At 36.0% G+C, this 15,080-nt stretch overlaps 1 protein-coding gene across 2 annotated transcripts in view; it reads left to right on the top strand.

The window, feature by feature from the left end:
* Nucleotides 1-15,080, top strand: part of CPT1C (carnitine palmitoyltransferase 1C) — a 76,857-nt gene that overhangs the window by 52,882 nt on the left and 8,895 nt on the right. Inside the window, exons 9-17 of one of the 2 annotated variants that reach the window (XM_072426212.1) lie at nt 5,278-5,362; nt 6,438-6,633; nt 7,009-7,197; nt 8,074-8,179; nt 8,306-8,422; nt 9,496-9,660; nt 11,102-11,236; nt 12,845-12,997; nt 13,089-13,202. In XM_072426212.1, coding sequence (XP_072282313.1) covers nt 5,278-5,362; nt 6,438-6,633; nt 7,009-7,197; nt 8,074-8,179; nt 8,306-8,422; nt 9,496-9,660; nt 11,102-11,236; nt 12,845-12,997; nt 13,089-13,202 — 1,260 coding nt within the window. Of the gene's footprint in view, nt 1-4,248; nt 4,337-5,277; nt 5,363-6,437; nt 6,634-7,008; nt 7,198-8,073; nt 8,180-8,305; nt 8,423-9,495; nt 9,661-11,101; nt 11,237-12,844; nt 12,998-13,088; nt 13,203-15,080 lie in introns of both variants that reach the window. The other variant, XM_072426211.1, reaches the window with a different exon arrangement.

The following is a 15,080-nucleotide window of genomic DNA, read 5'->3' as shown; positions in this document are numbered from 1 at the left end:
CATGTCCTGCGTTTTTGGGCGTTTTCCAGCGTTAACCCCATGTTTTCATTTTTTAAACGTTGCATGCAACGTTATGGATAACGCTGATACACGTGCCTCAAGGAAATTTCCTGGTGTAGATTAGCCTATTGGAATGCATGGGAATTTCAAACATGGGCTTTTAAAGCCTTAGGTTAAACGATGGGGAAAACGTCCGTGTAGACTAAGGCTGGGTCTACACAACCGTTTTTTTTAATTCTTATAAACTTCCATACCACCTTTAAATTAATTTACGAGTTTATACAATCCTGTAAACACATCAATTTGTTTTCAATGGAAGCAGTTTACTAGAGCTTACAAGCAGTTCAAAATTTTAAACATTGCAAGGAGCCTTATCTATGATGCTCAAAAACTTCAAGGAAATGTGTAGATTAGCCCATTGGAATGCATAAGAATTTTAAACGTTCAGGTTCAACTCTGGGGAAATTAAGCCTAATGCTGGCTCTAACACTAATCATTCAAGCATAATTCACTTCTTCAGTATAGTCATGAGGGGGCGCACATGGTTACACCTCTGTTTAAAGTGGGGAGCACACATCTGGGTGAGGTTCAGGCGAAGTAAGGTCGTAATATGTGAAGTGCATATACTGTGGTATTTAGCAGGAAATGGTAAAGTTGAATGAAGAGTTGTTTAGAAAGAAAGTACTTGTTCTTTCCTTCATTGTGTACATCATCGTATACTCCCCTAGCCTTTACTGTTCCTTGTAGTATTTCTGTTCTTTCAATCATAAAGGATCAGTAACACATGAAGGTATTAGCTAGGAAAATCTAAATGCAAATGGAGCCTGCCCAGAAATGTCCTTCTCTCCAGACTGGCAATCTACCCATTAAACTCAAATAAAACTTGTAGCATCAAGCAGTAAATCTTAAATGTAAATACAAAAGTTGTCACATCTGTCAATCTCTTTTGTGGGGGAAGAAGGTACTGTTTTACCGGTAATTCACTGTCTAGGGGCAGCTTACAACTTTCCAAAACAAGATGTGCCTGTACAATATAGAAAACTATGGCTGTTTATACAGTATAGCTTCCTTTTCTCTTTTGCATTCTTGTGTTTTAAGTTTTTTTTATAGTATTTTTTTTTTGCTGAGACAGGTTTGTTGTGCATGTGTATTGCCAGCTGTAGGTTGCACAAACTGCATTCAGTTGATTTTCACCTGAACTGCAATTTAGGCGCCTCTCCTTGGCAAATGATATGATTGAGTAACGATTTTTTTATTTAAAATACTTGTATATATGGAACCGCCTACATGTTTCATGGTTAATAAGTCAAAACTTTTTGCTTGTCTTTTAGGGTAAAGATGTTTAACTAATAATTTGTAGTATCTGTTTCTAGGTAGTGGTACAATACCCAGGGGTTATACAGTGGTTCATTGAAGGTCTTCGTCTTCCTCTGTGTTTGTCCTGTTTTGTCTGATTGCAATCCGGAAATAAAATGGATTTTGTATGAAGGAAGGGTGGTTAGTGCCATTATGCAACGCACCTATCACTTTGCAGGAGCAAAATATCTTTTATTGGGATTAAGACAATAATTAAGACAGGGTTTGCGTAGATATTCACCCATAAAGACAATACTTTTGTGAGCTACTTTGTTTTGCATTTATAGCTGCATGTCTCTGGGGGTTTTTTACTCATTCCTCAAGGCAAAACTGCTCCAACTAGGTTTTTCACAAGAATCGTTTTGTATTTAGTGCCAATCAATCTTTTCTTCAATCCTGACCAGATTTCCTGTCCCTAACAGTGAAATACATCCCTAAACCATGATGATGCCACCATAATGCTTCACTGTAGGACTGGTGTTCCTAGAGTAATAGGAAAAGCTGGATTTGCACCACATATTGCATGTCCCGTTAAGTGGGTATATTCTTGTCGGGTTTGTACTGGTTGTTTGATTTAATAGTGCGCTGTGGAAAATTCAAGCTTTGACATATTTTCTTTTTATAACCTAACCCTGCCCTATACTTCTCTACATCTTTTTTTTTTTCTGACCTGTTTAGAATGGTTTGTAGTCTTCATGTGGCTTGCTTAGTGACGTGACTTTGTCAGGGGCCTTTTAGTATAGGTCTTTTTACAATCTGTACACAGGCATCATTTGATACAAAGTTGGACCCTGATCAATTTATAATGTGACTTCAAAAGTTAATTGGTTGGACCAGGTCTTTTTAAAGGGCTAGTGTGTGTATATTCTACTTCTACAATATGAACTATATTGTTAAGCCCATTACTTAATATCTAAATACAAATCAATTTTATTTTACGTTTTATTGTGACAAAACAGGACAAACCTTGAAGAAGATAAATGCTTTCACAAGAGAATGTACATGTAATAAAAACAGAAAAATATGACGCTGCCATTGGTGACTACCTCTAAAAAATTCAAGTTGCCCTAGCAATAATTATTTAAACTAGGAAAGTTATTGTAATTTTTTTTTTATTTACATACTGGCCCTGGCCCTGTTGAAACAAGAAGATTGGCATAAGAGTAAAGCAACCAACATTTGTAGAAGTTACACACAAGAAAGTTTGAATTACCAAAAGTAAGGGATTTTTAGGTACACAGACAATAAAATCACCATCTGTTCTTTATCCCAAAAACAAATAAAACATTTGCAACACATGAATACACAACCTTTTTCTTACGTCCAATTAAATTTGTATATCTCATCCATGAATAATAAAATATCATCTAAAGATTGGATAAACCCCCTAGACCGACTACTATCAGCCCCCATCCTAGCAGATGAGTAATGTCTGATGTTTTTTCTCTCATATAGAGTGAATATGAGTTATGAGATTAGATGCTCTGGGCTGAGTAGATCAACCACACACGTTCTGGACAAGTCCCCAAATTATATATTGTTATATTTTAGTGGTGCTTGGTCAGCTCTGCCTTCTGCTATGTACAGAGAAATGAAAAAAAGAAAATCTATCATTATGCCTATATGTCCCCTATGTGTTCTCACCAAATGGGACTAAGCTCATCACCTTGCAGTTTGAAGTGTGGTGCAATGGAAGCAGATCTGTACCATATGTTATGGAGCTGCCCTAGAATTAGATACTTCTGGAGGACAGTAGCCTCATATGCCTTGCGGTGTTTAGTAAATTTTTTGTCTTTAACACCTAGATGGGCTATCTTTGGAGAATTGACTTTGCAAGGGATGCAAATCACAAAAGGATGTAGTAGATCTTGGTCTATTATATCCTTGGAAGGTGCCTAATTTGATAAGCCCGCAAACTCCCACCCTCGCTTTATTTAGAGAGACATTATGGTTTGCTTTTCAAATGGATTGGATAGGAGCATCTTTGGAGAAGGAACCTCGTGTTAATACATTTTTTGAGGTATGAGAATCCTATATTGATGTTTTACTATGACACACTAAGAAAAGTATTAACTTGGCTTTTGAGACTGCATAGTATGCCTGCCGCCTACTTGATAATGAGTGATAATCATTTTTAATTGTTTGTTGGAATAAAGAACAGATAGGCATTTTTTTAGTACACAAACATTAAAATCACTTTTTTGGTTTGGTAATTAAAACTTTCTTGTGTGTATATTAAGATTGAAATGTGGTACCCAGTTATGGTCCTGTAATTATTACTTAAGAGGTTTTTATTTTTAGAATATAACAACAGTGGCAGCTTCTGTCTATCCTTTACAGAACAAGTTTAGCAATAATAAAACATCCACCTAACTACCATCAATACATTTAACTTGGCATACCAATTTGACTGTTTTTTTTAATTAGAAAGATTGGAGATGTGAGTAAGGAAAATACTTGTAAAACTTTCATACATATGTTTCTGGGTATAATGTCCCCCACAAAGTATTTTCAGATATTTTCCCTGTTAGTGATAAGAAAACTAGTAATATCGGTAGCTTGGCATGTCACAGCCATGATGCTAGAGTTCTGCTGGCATGCTGTAGATGCTTTATAACATAAAAGACTCACAGAGGGATTAAATTCCTACAATCACTTCTCCCCTGCCCTCTTAACTACTTCTGTTTTTCCAGATTATACTCTTGATTATTTAGAGTAAATGGTTCCATAACTGAACAGCTGAGTGAACATGTTTCTCATTTTAATTAGTTTTACAGTGGGAATGTAAGACAGTGTTTCCAACACTTGCATTGTGTTATCTTCCCCTACGGTTTGTCTACAATGCTTCTGTACCCATGATGTCTTTACCTTTTCTGTACTAACTGGGTACAGAGCAGGGTCCCAGGATCTATTATCCCGCTGTGTTCAGCCCAGTGGGAACGCACCTTTAACACCACCCGTATACCCGGAGAGGAGACTGGTAAGTGTGTAGCTGAACCTGATTCAGAATCCTTTATGGTGAATGGGTCCTAACAAAAACAGTATTTTTTCTTCTCTTTTCAATTGAGATGACTGTGTAAATCCTTTTATTTTAGGTTTTGGGTTCTATGTTTGGAGCTTTGCATTTAAATTTATTTGCTAAGAACCAAGTTCATCTGCATCTGACACTTGACAGGTTAACTGCATCTGTGCATCTGTTAACTGCATCTGTGAGGGACTTGCTTATGTTGACCAGTTCTTGCAAACCTCACTGCTTTGCGAATATTGTGTTCTGACTACAACACGATACATTTAAGTTTCAGTACACTCAAATTTAGAAGTACAAATATAAATAGGAGTCGGTGAGCTAAATCAGTAGATTCGTTCTTTTATGGAGATCACCATAAAATTTCCTGGCTTAGCCAGGGTAGCTATCAAATGTTCAATGATATTGGTAATAAATTAAATTTTATGCTCTAAACATATTCTTTAAAACCTAAGGAACTTGTAGGAGGGTAAAGGGATTCTTGTAACTAAATCTTTGCATCAGCTGTGTCAGCAGATGCTGGGAATATCATATATGATTTATTGTAATAATGAATAATATTCTTTCTATTGTGGTGGAATATCATTATTGATTAGTGTCTTTTCTTTGCTTCCTTCTGTTCTCTGTTCTGTGTTTTTTGTTTTGCACTTGCATCCCTCCATAATTATTAATCTTTTACCCACCATGCACTCAAACCAACATTGTTTATCGTCCATTAAAATGATTCTCTCGCCATGTGTTTTCTATTATCTTTTATTTTTTTTCCCATTTTTTACTTTTACTATTCTTGTAATTTAAATACTCACTGCCTTTACATCTATTATCATTTTGCGGTTTTCCTGGTATTCCTTCTTCTTGTATTTGTTGGTGTTTGGTCTGTCTGCCCTTTCATACAGCTGATGATCCAAGATTGTTTGCCAATGTGCTCTGCTCAGTACGAGCGCATGTTTAACACAGCACGTATTCCAGGAATTGATACAGGTAGGAACAATCTTGTCTATCTGCAGATCATTGACAAAGAGTATAATTAATAGACTCCTTATTAGACTTGCTTAACACTTTTAAGCATTACGCTCCATGTTAATTATTGTCTTTAGTTCAAGTCTGTGTCAGATAATTTAGCCATATCCTTGGATTTTCCATTTTGGAAATGGAGAGTGGCATTTTAATATCTTCTTTTTGGGTTTTCTTTAATTTACTTCAATTTGTCCAGAATATATCCTATTGCTTTAAAGAGTTAGCATGCAAGCTATAGGCACAATTACTGTTCAGTGAATGTTTAAGGACACACTGCTAATAATTTAAAATGCTAACTGATAACTTTTTTAAAATCTTAAAAAACCTTATTACACCACAAAACTCATGCCATGAGTGCCATCTGCGTTGTATGTTTTATCTATAAAAAATTTATAGATATAAGGAAAAAAAAAAGTTAAACTTTAAAGCCTAACTGTGCCTTCCCCAAATAATACATGGTTTACCTTGATCCTAAAAAAGCTGACTCTGCATACTTTTTGAAGGCTTTTACCCAGCTACGGGCTTTGTAAGAAGTGCTTGATATTATTTGCTATTCATAAATGTTAGTACTAACAGAAATAGTATGAAAGCTATTGTAGTATTCCCTGAGGAACCGTAACCTTTAGCAACCAATCACAATTCACTTTGCTGAAGTTTGGCTTTTATTGGATCACCCATGTTGGGCTATCATCACCACTCTTAGAGAGATTTAATAAATCAGGTCCTTTGAGTCAACCAAACAGAAGGAACACCCTAAAAATTCCTAGAGCACTAAATTCCATAAGTGCTTAAAGTTAAGTTGCTACCTAATTTGTGATTAGTTAATTAGTTTTTTTTTTCTCGTTTTTATTTTTACCCATGATAAGACTGGTAGTAGACTTCATTGGGCTAGCTTTTATCTTAGGAAAATATGCTCATTTATGTAATGTGGTTTGTCCTACTGTGTGCTAACCAATACCTGTTTCTGAAGGTAAAATGTATTAATTTTTTATAGTGTCTAAATAAATGTTTCTGTCATCTCATGCCATTTTCTTTGTAGACACAATTCAACACCACTCTGACAGTAAACACATAGTGGTGTATCACAAAGGGCGCTTTTTTAAAGTCTGGGTGTACTATAGTGGACGTTTGCTAAACCCCAAGGAACTAGAGCTACAGTTTCAACACATTCTGGATGACACTAGCCCTCCCCAGCCTGGGGAGGACAAATTAGCTGCTCTAACTGCTGGAGAGAGGTATGGAACAATTTTTATTTTAAACATTTATACCACACAAAAGGGTGTACAATCTAAAATCTATAGGAATGCTAAAAGTTAAGGCCCTAAGTCACCCCTAGACATGGGATGATGAAAATGTATGGATAAGATAATAATGTAATGTTTCTGGGATACCCCTATCTATCACTGTCAGATCTTGAACCAGACAAATTAGAAATCTAGCCCTAATCACTACTTAACTATTGTAAGGCTACTTACCTTGGATAGCACATTCATCTAAAAGTTTTGGTATTTAGATTTTGCATTTCTGAAGTGATCAGTTGGCTGTCTGCATCACATAATTGCACACATTGAAATATGTATGTTACAAATATTTTTGTAATTTTCTTGTAGGACTGTGTGGGCTAGAGCTCGTAAAGCATACTTCCGCAGTGGGAAGAACCTGCAGTCATTGGACCTAGTGGAAAAAGCAGCTTTTTTTGTCACTTTAGATAACAGCGAGCAGGGACTTCGAAGTGAAGATCCAGTGAATTCATTGGATGCCTATGCAAAATCTCTCTTACATGGACAATGCTATGACAGGTCAGACGGGAAGGCATTGTATCTGTGGATAGACAAAAAAAAAGATCTATTCATATTGCCTGTAGCAATAAAAGTGCTATTTTAGTATACAACAACTTTTTATGGTTGCAGTTTAAAAATCTTTCTAAAAATCTTTTATTATTTCAGTCATTTTCCAAAAACTTGGTCATGACTTGTATCTTTTAAAGTAGCTGTATGTATGCAGTAGCTTCCTGTTACTTCCTGATTCCTTAAAATCTCACTTACTCTGGTCTGGTTGATGGAAGCTGCACACAAACATGCATTTTCTTGTGTTGGCTTTTCATGAGTACGAAAGTGTGACAAAATCATTTAAATCATGTAGTTGTTCAAACTCCTAAATCGCTTTCTGTTGGCTACTGAACAACAGCACAATGGTGAAGCCCACCTTTATTTTTAATTTATTTATTTATTTATTATCTAACCAAATACAATTTACCTTTACTCTATACCTATATCTTTAGTCTATACCAACACAATTTATATTTAGTGAGAGAGATATTGGGAATCAAGTTGCTGACCTTTTTATAAAATGCTTTTTGCCCAAACAACTCAGACCTCAATACCTAGTCACTAACCTGCAACCTTTGAAATCTAAGATGATAAAGAAATCCTGACCATCAAATTTGTTTTAGGTCAGTGATTTAAAGTGTTAAAGTGTGTAAATCAACATAACAGGGTCAGTAGCATTTTCAGAAAGAAATACATCAGCATTTATATTTTCTCGATTTGCTTAATAATTTTAATATTTATATAGATTTGAGTGTAGGTTTTTTTTTTTTTTACATTCTCAGTTTTCATTTTATTTTCCTCCTAAATATATGTAACATGTCAATTTCTTTAATGCATTTTCTTCAGGTGGTTTGATAAATCATTTTCCTTCATTGTGTTTAAAAATGGGAAAGTTGGATTGAATGCTGAACATTCATGGGCGGATGCACCAATTATTGGACATCTGTGGGAGGTACAAGAATATGTCTGTCTCTATATGTATTGTCATATTGTCAATAATTATCATAAAATATAGTCCTCTAATTCTGATTATTGTAGGAATGTAACATATCTAACACATTTTCATGATATATTCCAGTCTATGTTGGCTACGGACTGCTTTCAGCTTGGATACAATGAAGAGGGACACTGCAAGGGCCAGGCTGATCCCACAGTGCCTTTACCACAAAGGATGCAGTGGGAAATCTCTAATGAGGTATCTTAAACTGAAATACAATAGCTTACATTTTGCATTTTATGGTTTCAAACCCCCTTCCTCAATATGTAATTCCTTTTTAAAAATAAAAAAATTGCCAAAATTTTCTTTGATTTTAGCATGTATGGTGGACCTTCCTAAGCAGGTTGTACTTGCATGCAGATAACCCTGGGTAATTTGGGTGACAGTGTGAATCACACATCATAAATACCAGAACTTGTCTCCAGCTTTGGGTTTTATTAGATTAGAGCTATCAAAGACAAATGCAGTTGTTAGTTTGTCTCACACTTTACATGAGGATACAGGGCCATGTAGCGTTGACGAACAGCCATGCACAAAAGACCATTTAGGTGCAAGTGACTTATTATAACCAACTCAAAAGTACAAATCTTTAACCTGTAAAAAGGAAAAAAGATAACTGGCTGAGCCCATAAAAATTTATTTTTTTAGCCCTTTTTAATACTTTTTTAGAAAAATAAAACACCATAGATGTAATTATCTATGTTAATTTTATTGGTGTTTTAAATGATTACTGTTTTGAATGTTAGGAATGACAGGATTTTGTTTACTAGTTTTATACTAGTCAAAGTTTCCTTGATTTATTTTGAATCATTTTGTATGATAATTTGCTCTCCTCACCCTGATCTTTGCTGTAATGGAGGATTAGGTGTTACAGAATACCCACAGATCTGTGTTTCTCATTAACTAAATATATCCCAAGCAGGGGAAAGTCCAAGAGGCAGTTTTATGTAGAAAAGAGTTATAAATCAACATTTTTAACTGCTTTTCAAATAATCAGATTTATCCAAGAAGAAAGTGTTTTACTGATATATTAATGTTGGGATCGTTCGTCGTCCATCGTCTGTGGATCTGCCAGAACGGACGACGGGCGCTATACACAGGCCAGATTCTCGTCCGATATCGGCCCTGAGCCCATTATTGGGCGAGAACCATTGAACGAGTGTACGTAGCTTAAGTCTTCCTTTAATCCTTATCTCACTGTTATATTTGTTTTAACAAACAAAGCCTGTTTTTTTTAGTATAGGCTTTCTGACCAAATTTTTCTTCTGCAGTGTCAAGAAATAATACAAAGTTCCCTGAAAGTAGCACAGTCTTTAGCAGATGATGTTGACTTCCATACATTCCCTTTCAAAGAGTTTGGTAAAGGTTTAATAAAGAAGTGCAAGACCAGCCCTGATGCTTTCATACAGATTGCTCTACAGCTTGCTCACTACAGGGTAAGATTTAGTTTTGTTGCCCTCTCTGTACTATAGTTTTCTTCATGATGTATACATTGTATTTCATTTTTTAGAAAGTGTTTTTGAAAGTTCTGTTTAATATACCATATGCAACGCGATAACAGCTATACAAGTGGTTTTAGAGAGTCTGGTGTTCATCAAGTATCTGTATTTAGTAATAATTATAATTATAGTATGAGAATCGGGATGATAGTTATTAAATAGTGACATTATTTTATTTATTGCAGATCTGATTAGTCATGGACTCCATATGTCCTAGCTCATATGAGTAGTTGCTGTGGTTTGCTCTCAGTTTGACACCAAATTGGCTTATGTCCTAGGAGGTTGAGGATCTTCTATTTTAATCCACTGATTACAAAGGACCTCTCCAATCAAATTTATCAATTTTGTTATTTAATCTTGATTCTTCTGGTCTTTTTGTTTTGGGGTCTGTTTGGGTTCTTTTTCAGACCTTAGATCTAGTTAATGTTAGCCACTGGGCACTGTCTAGGTCCAGAGCCATTGGCTTTGCTTCTTTCGGGAGGCTCCTCTCTAAGGTTGGCCAGACCAAACATCTGTAACTCCACCTTATTGTAGGCCCATTTGAGCTCAAATTTCCTGCCCCATGCTGGTTTTTTACCATGAAAGGATTATCTCTAAGGTACTGAGAAGTACCGCAAATATGAGCTCTTTCCAATCACACAAGGTTGATTAGGTGTCTGCTGCTGTTGTCAACTTGAGCCACATGGATCTCCACTTCTCACCGTTAGCAAATTGGGCACCGCTGGCAAGATACCTTTCTTCTGCCTCCACCTCTCTTGGGTTCTATGAGTACCGGAAAGATTATTAGTTTGGGCCTTTTGTTTCCTGTCCGCCATTCAGTTGCTAGATGTTCAACACGGAGGCGAAAGTTATGTATCCTGCTATGTCAGGATTTCACATCTTACAGTCCTCTAATGGTTTCAGGTTATTTCCATGTTATCTGACTATAATTTTTGGTCAAATCACCCCCACAACCAAATACTTTTAGGCTGGGTTGCATTCCGTGCTTTGTAAGTTGGACATGGACTTTTGTAGGTAATCCAGACTTTATGGCAAAACGTGCACAGCTTGTTTTTGATTATGAGCCTAGAGGTGCAATGTATGCTTTTTGCTCTCCCCTTCAGAGACTATGACCCTAGCAGGACCTGTGCTGTGTCTATCTCAGACTCTGAACCAGAGTCTCTGGTATCTCTTTTACTAAGCATTTACATGGTTACATTGTTTACATTTAATATGCCTTGGAGGTTAGGTTATGGGAAAGTTAGCTGTGACATAGCTGTTTACAAATGGATGTTGTTAAAGAGAGAAAACTGGTGTGTGAGGCAATGTTAGCCTCTTTCCATAGCAAGTAAGAATATTGTATTATAACTCAATTGAAAATATGTGCTACCCATTCCAGGACAAAGGAAAATTTTGCCTAACATATGAAGCATCCATGACCCGACTTTTCCGAGAAGGAAGAACAGAAACTGTACGTTCATGCACAATAGAGTCATCAGCTTTTGTAAAGTCTATGATGGACCCAACAAAAACAGTAAGCATTAGGTTTTTCATCTATTCTGTTGTAGTGTTAAAATACATATTTGTTTGCCAATATGTATGCTTGTACATATATAAATTCATGTTGTGTGTTCTATGAAACCTACAGCTTTCCATTATTTGGTTTCTTAAGTCATTTCAGTGATGGTAAATTTGACAGACATGTATGGGAGAGAGGAATGTAAACCAATCTAGAGCTTTGGTATTTACTGTTATTTATACACCACAGCTGACAGTAGTTATATTCTATAGCTAGCCTAACATCAATTACTTAGTATAGATATATTGTCTCAATCAATTGGTTTGGATGCCAAAGCCTATAGTGTCCCGAAAATTGGACTATATTTAGAAGAAAAAGGGGAAAAGATAGGCTTCTCAAAAGGCACCATAGACTTGAGGTAGTTATAAATAAAAACAGTGTAATTTTTTTTATTTTTAAGATACAAAAAAACTTTAAAACAATGATAGAGTTATGTTACAGGTTGGTAACAGCTCTATCCACACTATATTAGTTCATAAGTAGGTTTAAAGACTTGCATATAGATCGTGAGACGAGGTCTTATCCCGACCGCTTTCGCCCAGATGGACTTCCTCAGGTGATATAGAGATGTTGCTATATAATGTTAGATTCAAGCCAGTTCAATTATATTTGATGTAACAATCACAGAAGCTTTTGGATCCTTTGGGTCTCTGAAGTAAGAACTTGGTAGTGTGTTAAATGTTTCCTTTTTTTTTGTGTTTTTGGAAGAGTTAATGTAAGATAAATTAGATAGAATATGTGTAATTCTTTTTCAAATATTCATTGGTTAAAGGTTCACTGTTCCCATGGAACCATCACTTGTTCATGTATAGTAACAGTTATCAATGGGTAACTGGTTAGAGCCTGAAAAGCTGTGTGTGGAACCAACATATAAGAGTAGAGAAACAACAAAATATAGATAGGTAAATCCTAAAGTGCAGGGTTCTGATGCCGTAAAACCATGCATTTGCTTCTTTTCCATGCATGCAACCATGCACCATTTTAGGGGTGGACCCGCGGCAGCTGTCCAAACGCCAAACGTTCGTTCCATTCTGTTGTATCTCTACTGTCCCTATTTTGTTAAGGCTGCCTCCATCTAATTCTGCTCCTATTTTAGTTTTCTGATCTTCAACCACCTTGATTATCACTTGGGAGCCCATTCAGTCTTGGTAGCCAGTGTACTTGCATGTGTAGCCCAGTGTACTCGGAAAAGAAAGTTGCGAACAGGCAATAAGCATGTTTTATTGCAGAAGCATGTCCCTTTTGCAATAAACAATCTGCCTGAACTATAGTTTCACTTTACATTTCATGCCTTTCCATCTTAAAAAGTAGAGAAAAAAGGGTGGGGGAGAGGGTAAAAGAAAGGGAAAATTGTGCATAAAAATGGATGGGAGATAATGCAAACCATCCTAAAATTCAAAGCATAACTGATGGAGATACACATAGATCTTTAAGAGTATAACCTTATTTTTTTTTTTTTTTAATCCCAACAAGTGAAACTTTGTCAACTATAAATATGTGTTTTAGTGGACTGTTGACGCTTTATAAATGGGTTAAGCCTGTATGTCAATCTTTTATTAACAGGATGAGGAAAGGTTACAACTCTTTAGACAAGCTGCAGATAAGCATCAGTTACTGTACAGAAATGCGATGACTGGGGCTGGGATTGATCGGCATCTGTTTTGTCTGTATGTCGTATCTAAATACCTGGGGATGGATTCACCTTTCTTGAAAGAGGTAAAAAAAATTATGTCTGCTTGCTTTTGAATGGATTAGAATGTTGCTACTAGTTTTGTTACTAAATGTTAACATAAATTGGCTTTCCTAGGTGCTATCTGAACCATGGCGTCTCTCCACCAGCCAGACTCCTATTCAGCAAGTGGACCTCTTTGATTTAGTAAACCATCCAGAATACGTTTCATGTGGAGGTGGATTTGGCCCCGTAAGTAAACATTGTGCAGTTTTCCATATTCAAGATAACTGGAACACAAAACTGGACAATAACTTTATTGAGGTTTTTCAATTATTTTGAATAGCAGCCAACTTAGCTTTGTAATAGAAAAAACTTGTTCACCTTCCTAGCGGTAACCCCGAGTGTGACTCAGGGTAGAAAAAAGTTGCTGAAAGCAGTAACCCCGAGTCACACTCGGGGTAGGCAAACCTATGGGAAGTAATAGTAAATACAGCCTTACCTGATCTGCCAGCGTCCTGCGCCATCCATCGCCGCAATCGCTGTTTTCATACTTCTTACTCCGGCCGGCTTCTGCACCCGATGACTCACTGGGAAGTTCCCGGTGACGTCGGTGCGTGTGTATGTTGCCGGCTGGGCGGGAAATTCAAAATCCATTTGTATTACATTCAATGCAAACTAACTGTATTGAATGCAATACATTTAATTTATATGTGTAAAATCAGTACATTGTTTTCAAGAACATTTATTTTACAATATATATAATAGTATGAGTATAATATGTTTTTTTTTTTTTTTTTTTTTTTTTTTTTATTAAAAAAAAAAAATTTTTGATTTTTTAATTTACTCAATTTATTTTTTTACATGGTTTTATATTTCAAACTTTATATACTCATACTATTATAATATACTGTAAAACAAATTTTCATGAAAAACAATGTACCGCTTTTAGACATATAAAACCGGAAAGAAATTAACCCCTTGGGAGGTTAAACCAGTGTTTCTCAACCAGGGTTCTGTGGAAACCTAGGATTCCTTCAGAGGTTCCTTGAGCCATGAGAAAGTTGTACCTTTCTGATTAGCTACCACTGACTCCAATGATGTTTTTGACTATCTGTAAGGGTTGCATTCTTTCCACTGACTAGTAATATAGGAGGCATTTTTCCTATTGACCCCCATACTAATGTATTGCTGTGAATCTAGTATTTATAGCAGGAGTTACCTGCGGACCAGAACGTTATTTCAAGGATTACCCATGTTAAAAAGGAAACGCTGTTTAAACTATTGAACAACATTGCTAAGGAGAGTGTGTTTGTGGTGGAGAGGGGTGCAGTGGAGGGATAATCAGACAGGCATGCAGATACAAAATAAAGTACAGTTTCTGTATAAGGGAAAGAGGTGGATAGACCACTTGGATCTTTATAGGCACTTTTAAGATATTCCAAATGAACAGGATTTCTTAAAAAAAAAATCATCATTATTTGTTAACAAATAATTTAAAATATAAAAGTATTTATAGTATGTCAAACTGTTAAACTTAACAATATATTAAAAAAAACATGCATTTCAAAGAGTTACCACTATTGTTTTAAGGCCTTTCTGGACAAAAAACTAAATAAAATTTCGTTGTAATATTTAAGGCCAAATCGTGGGACTATAATTCTATTCTTCAGCTTTATTCCCCAAAGCGTTTCCCAGCATGGTGAATCTATTTCTTCAGGAGGATTTGAGATACATGTACACTGACATATACTGAAACATCCAATAAAAAAACTAAAAAAAACATGGTACACCTAAAGCATTATAGTTTTGTTTGTCTGAAAGCAATTTTTGAATTATAGGTACTCACAGTCAGTGGAAAGGTTTATAGGTGGAATGACAAAAATGTCTAACTCACCTCGCATTACTGTGTTCCCCTCCCCTATGTCCCCCATCCTAGGACACCCCAAGTTCCCGACTAGAAGAAGTGACCCGGTATATAGGATCTGGATTGAGAACGGTGTTTATCGTGCTTTCCATTTCCTGCATCATTCCCGCTGGTCCACTACGGACCAGCTTCAAGTAGACCACTCCCTTCCATGTCTGGATAACTGGAGGACAATACAGTTTCAACACTTTCTTAGATCACTG

This window comes from Pyxicephalus adspersus, chromosome 11, assembly GCF_032062135.1.
Source record: "Pyxicephalus adspersus chromosome 11, UCB_Pads_2.0, whole genome shotgun sequence".
NCBI classification, from domain to species: Eukaryota; Metazoa; Chordata; class Amphibia; order Anura; family Pyxicephalidae; genus Pyxicephalus; species Pyxicephalus adspersus.
Note: the sequence above shows the minus strand (reverse complement) of the source record. Positions and strands in the feature narration are given on the sequence as shown.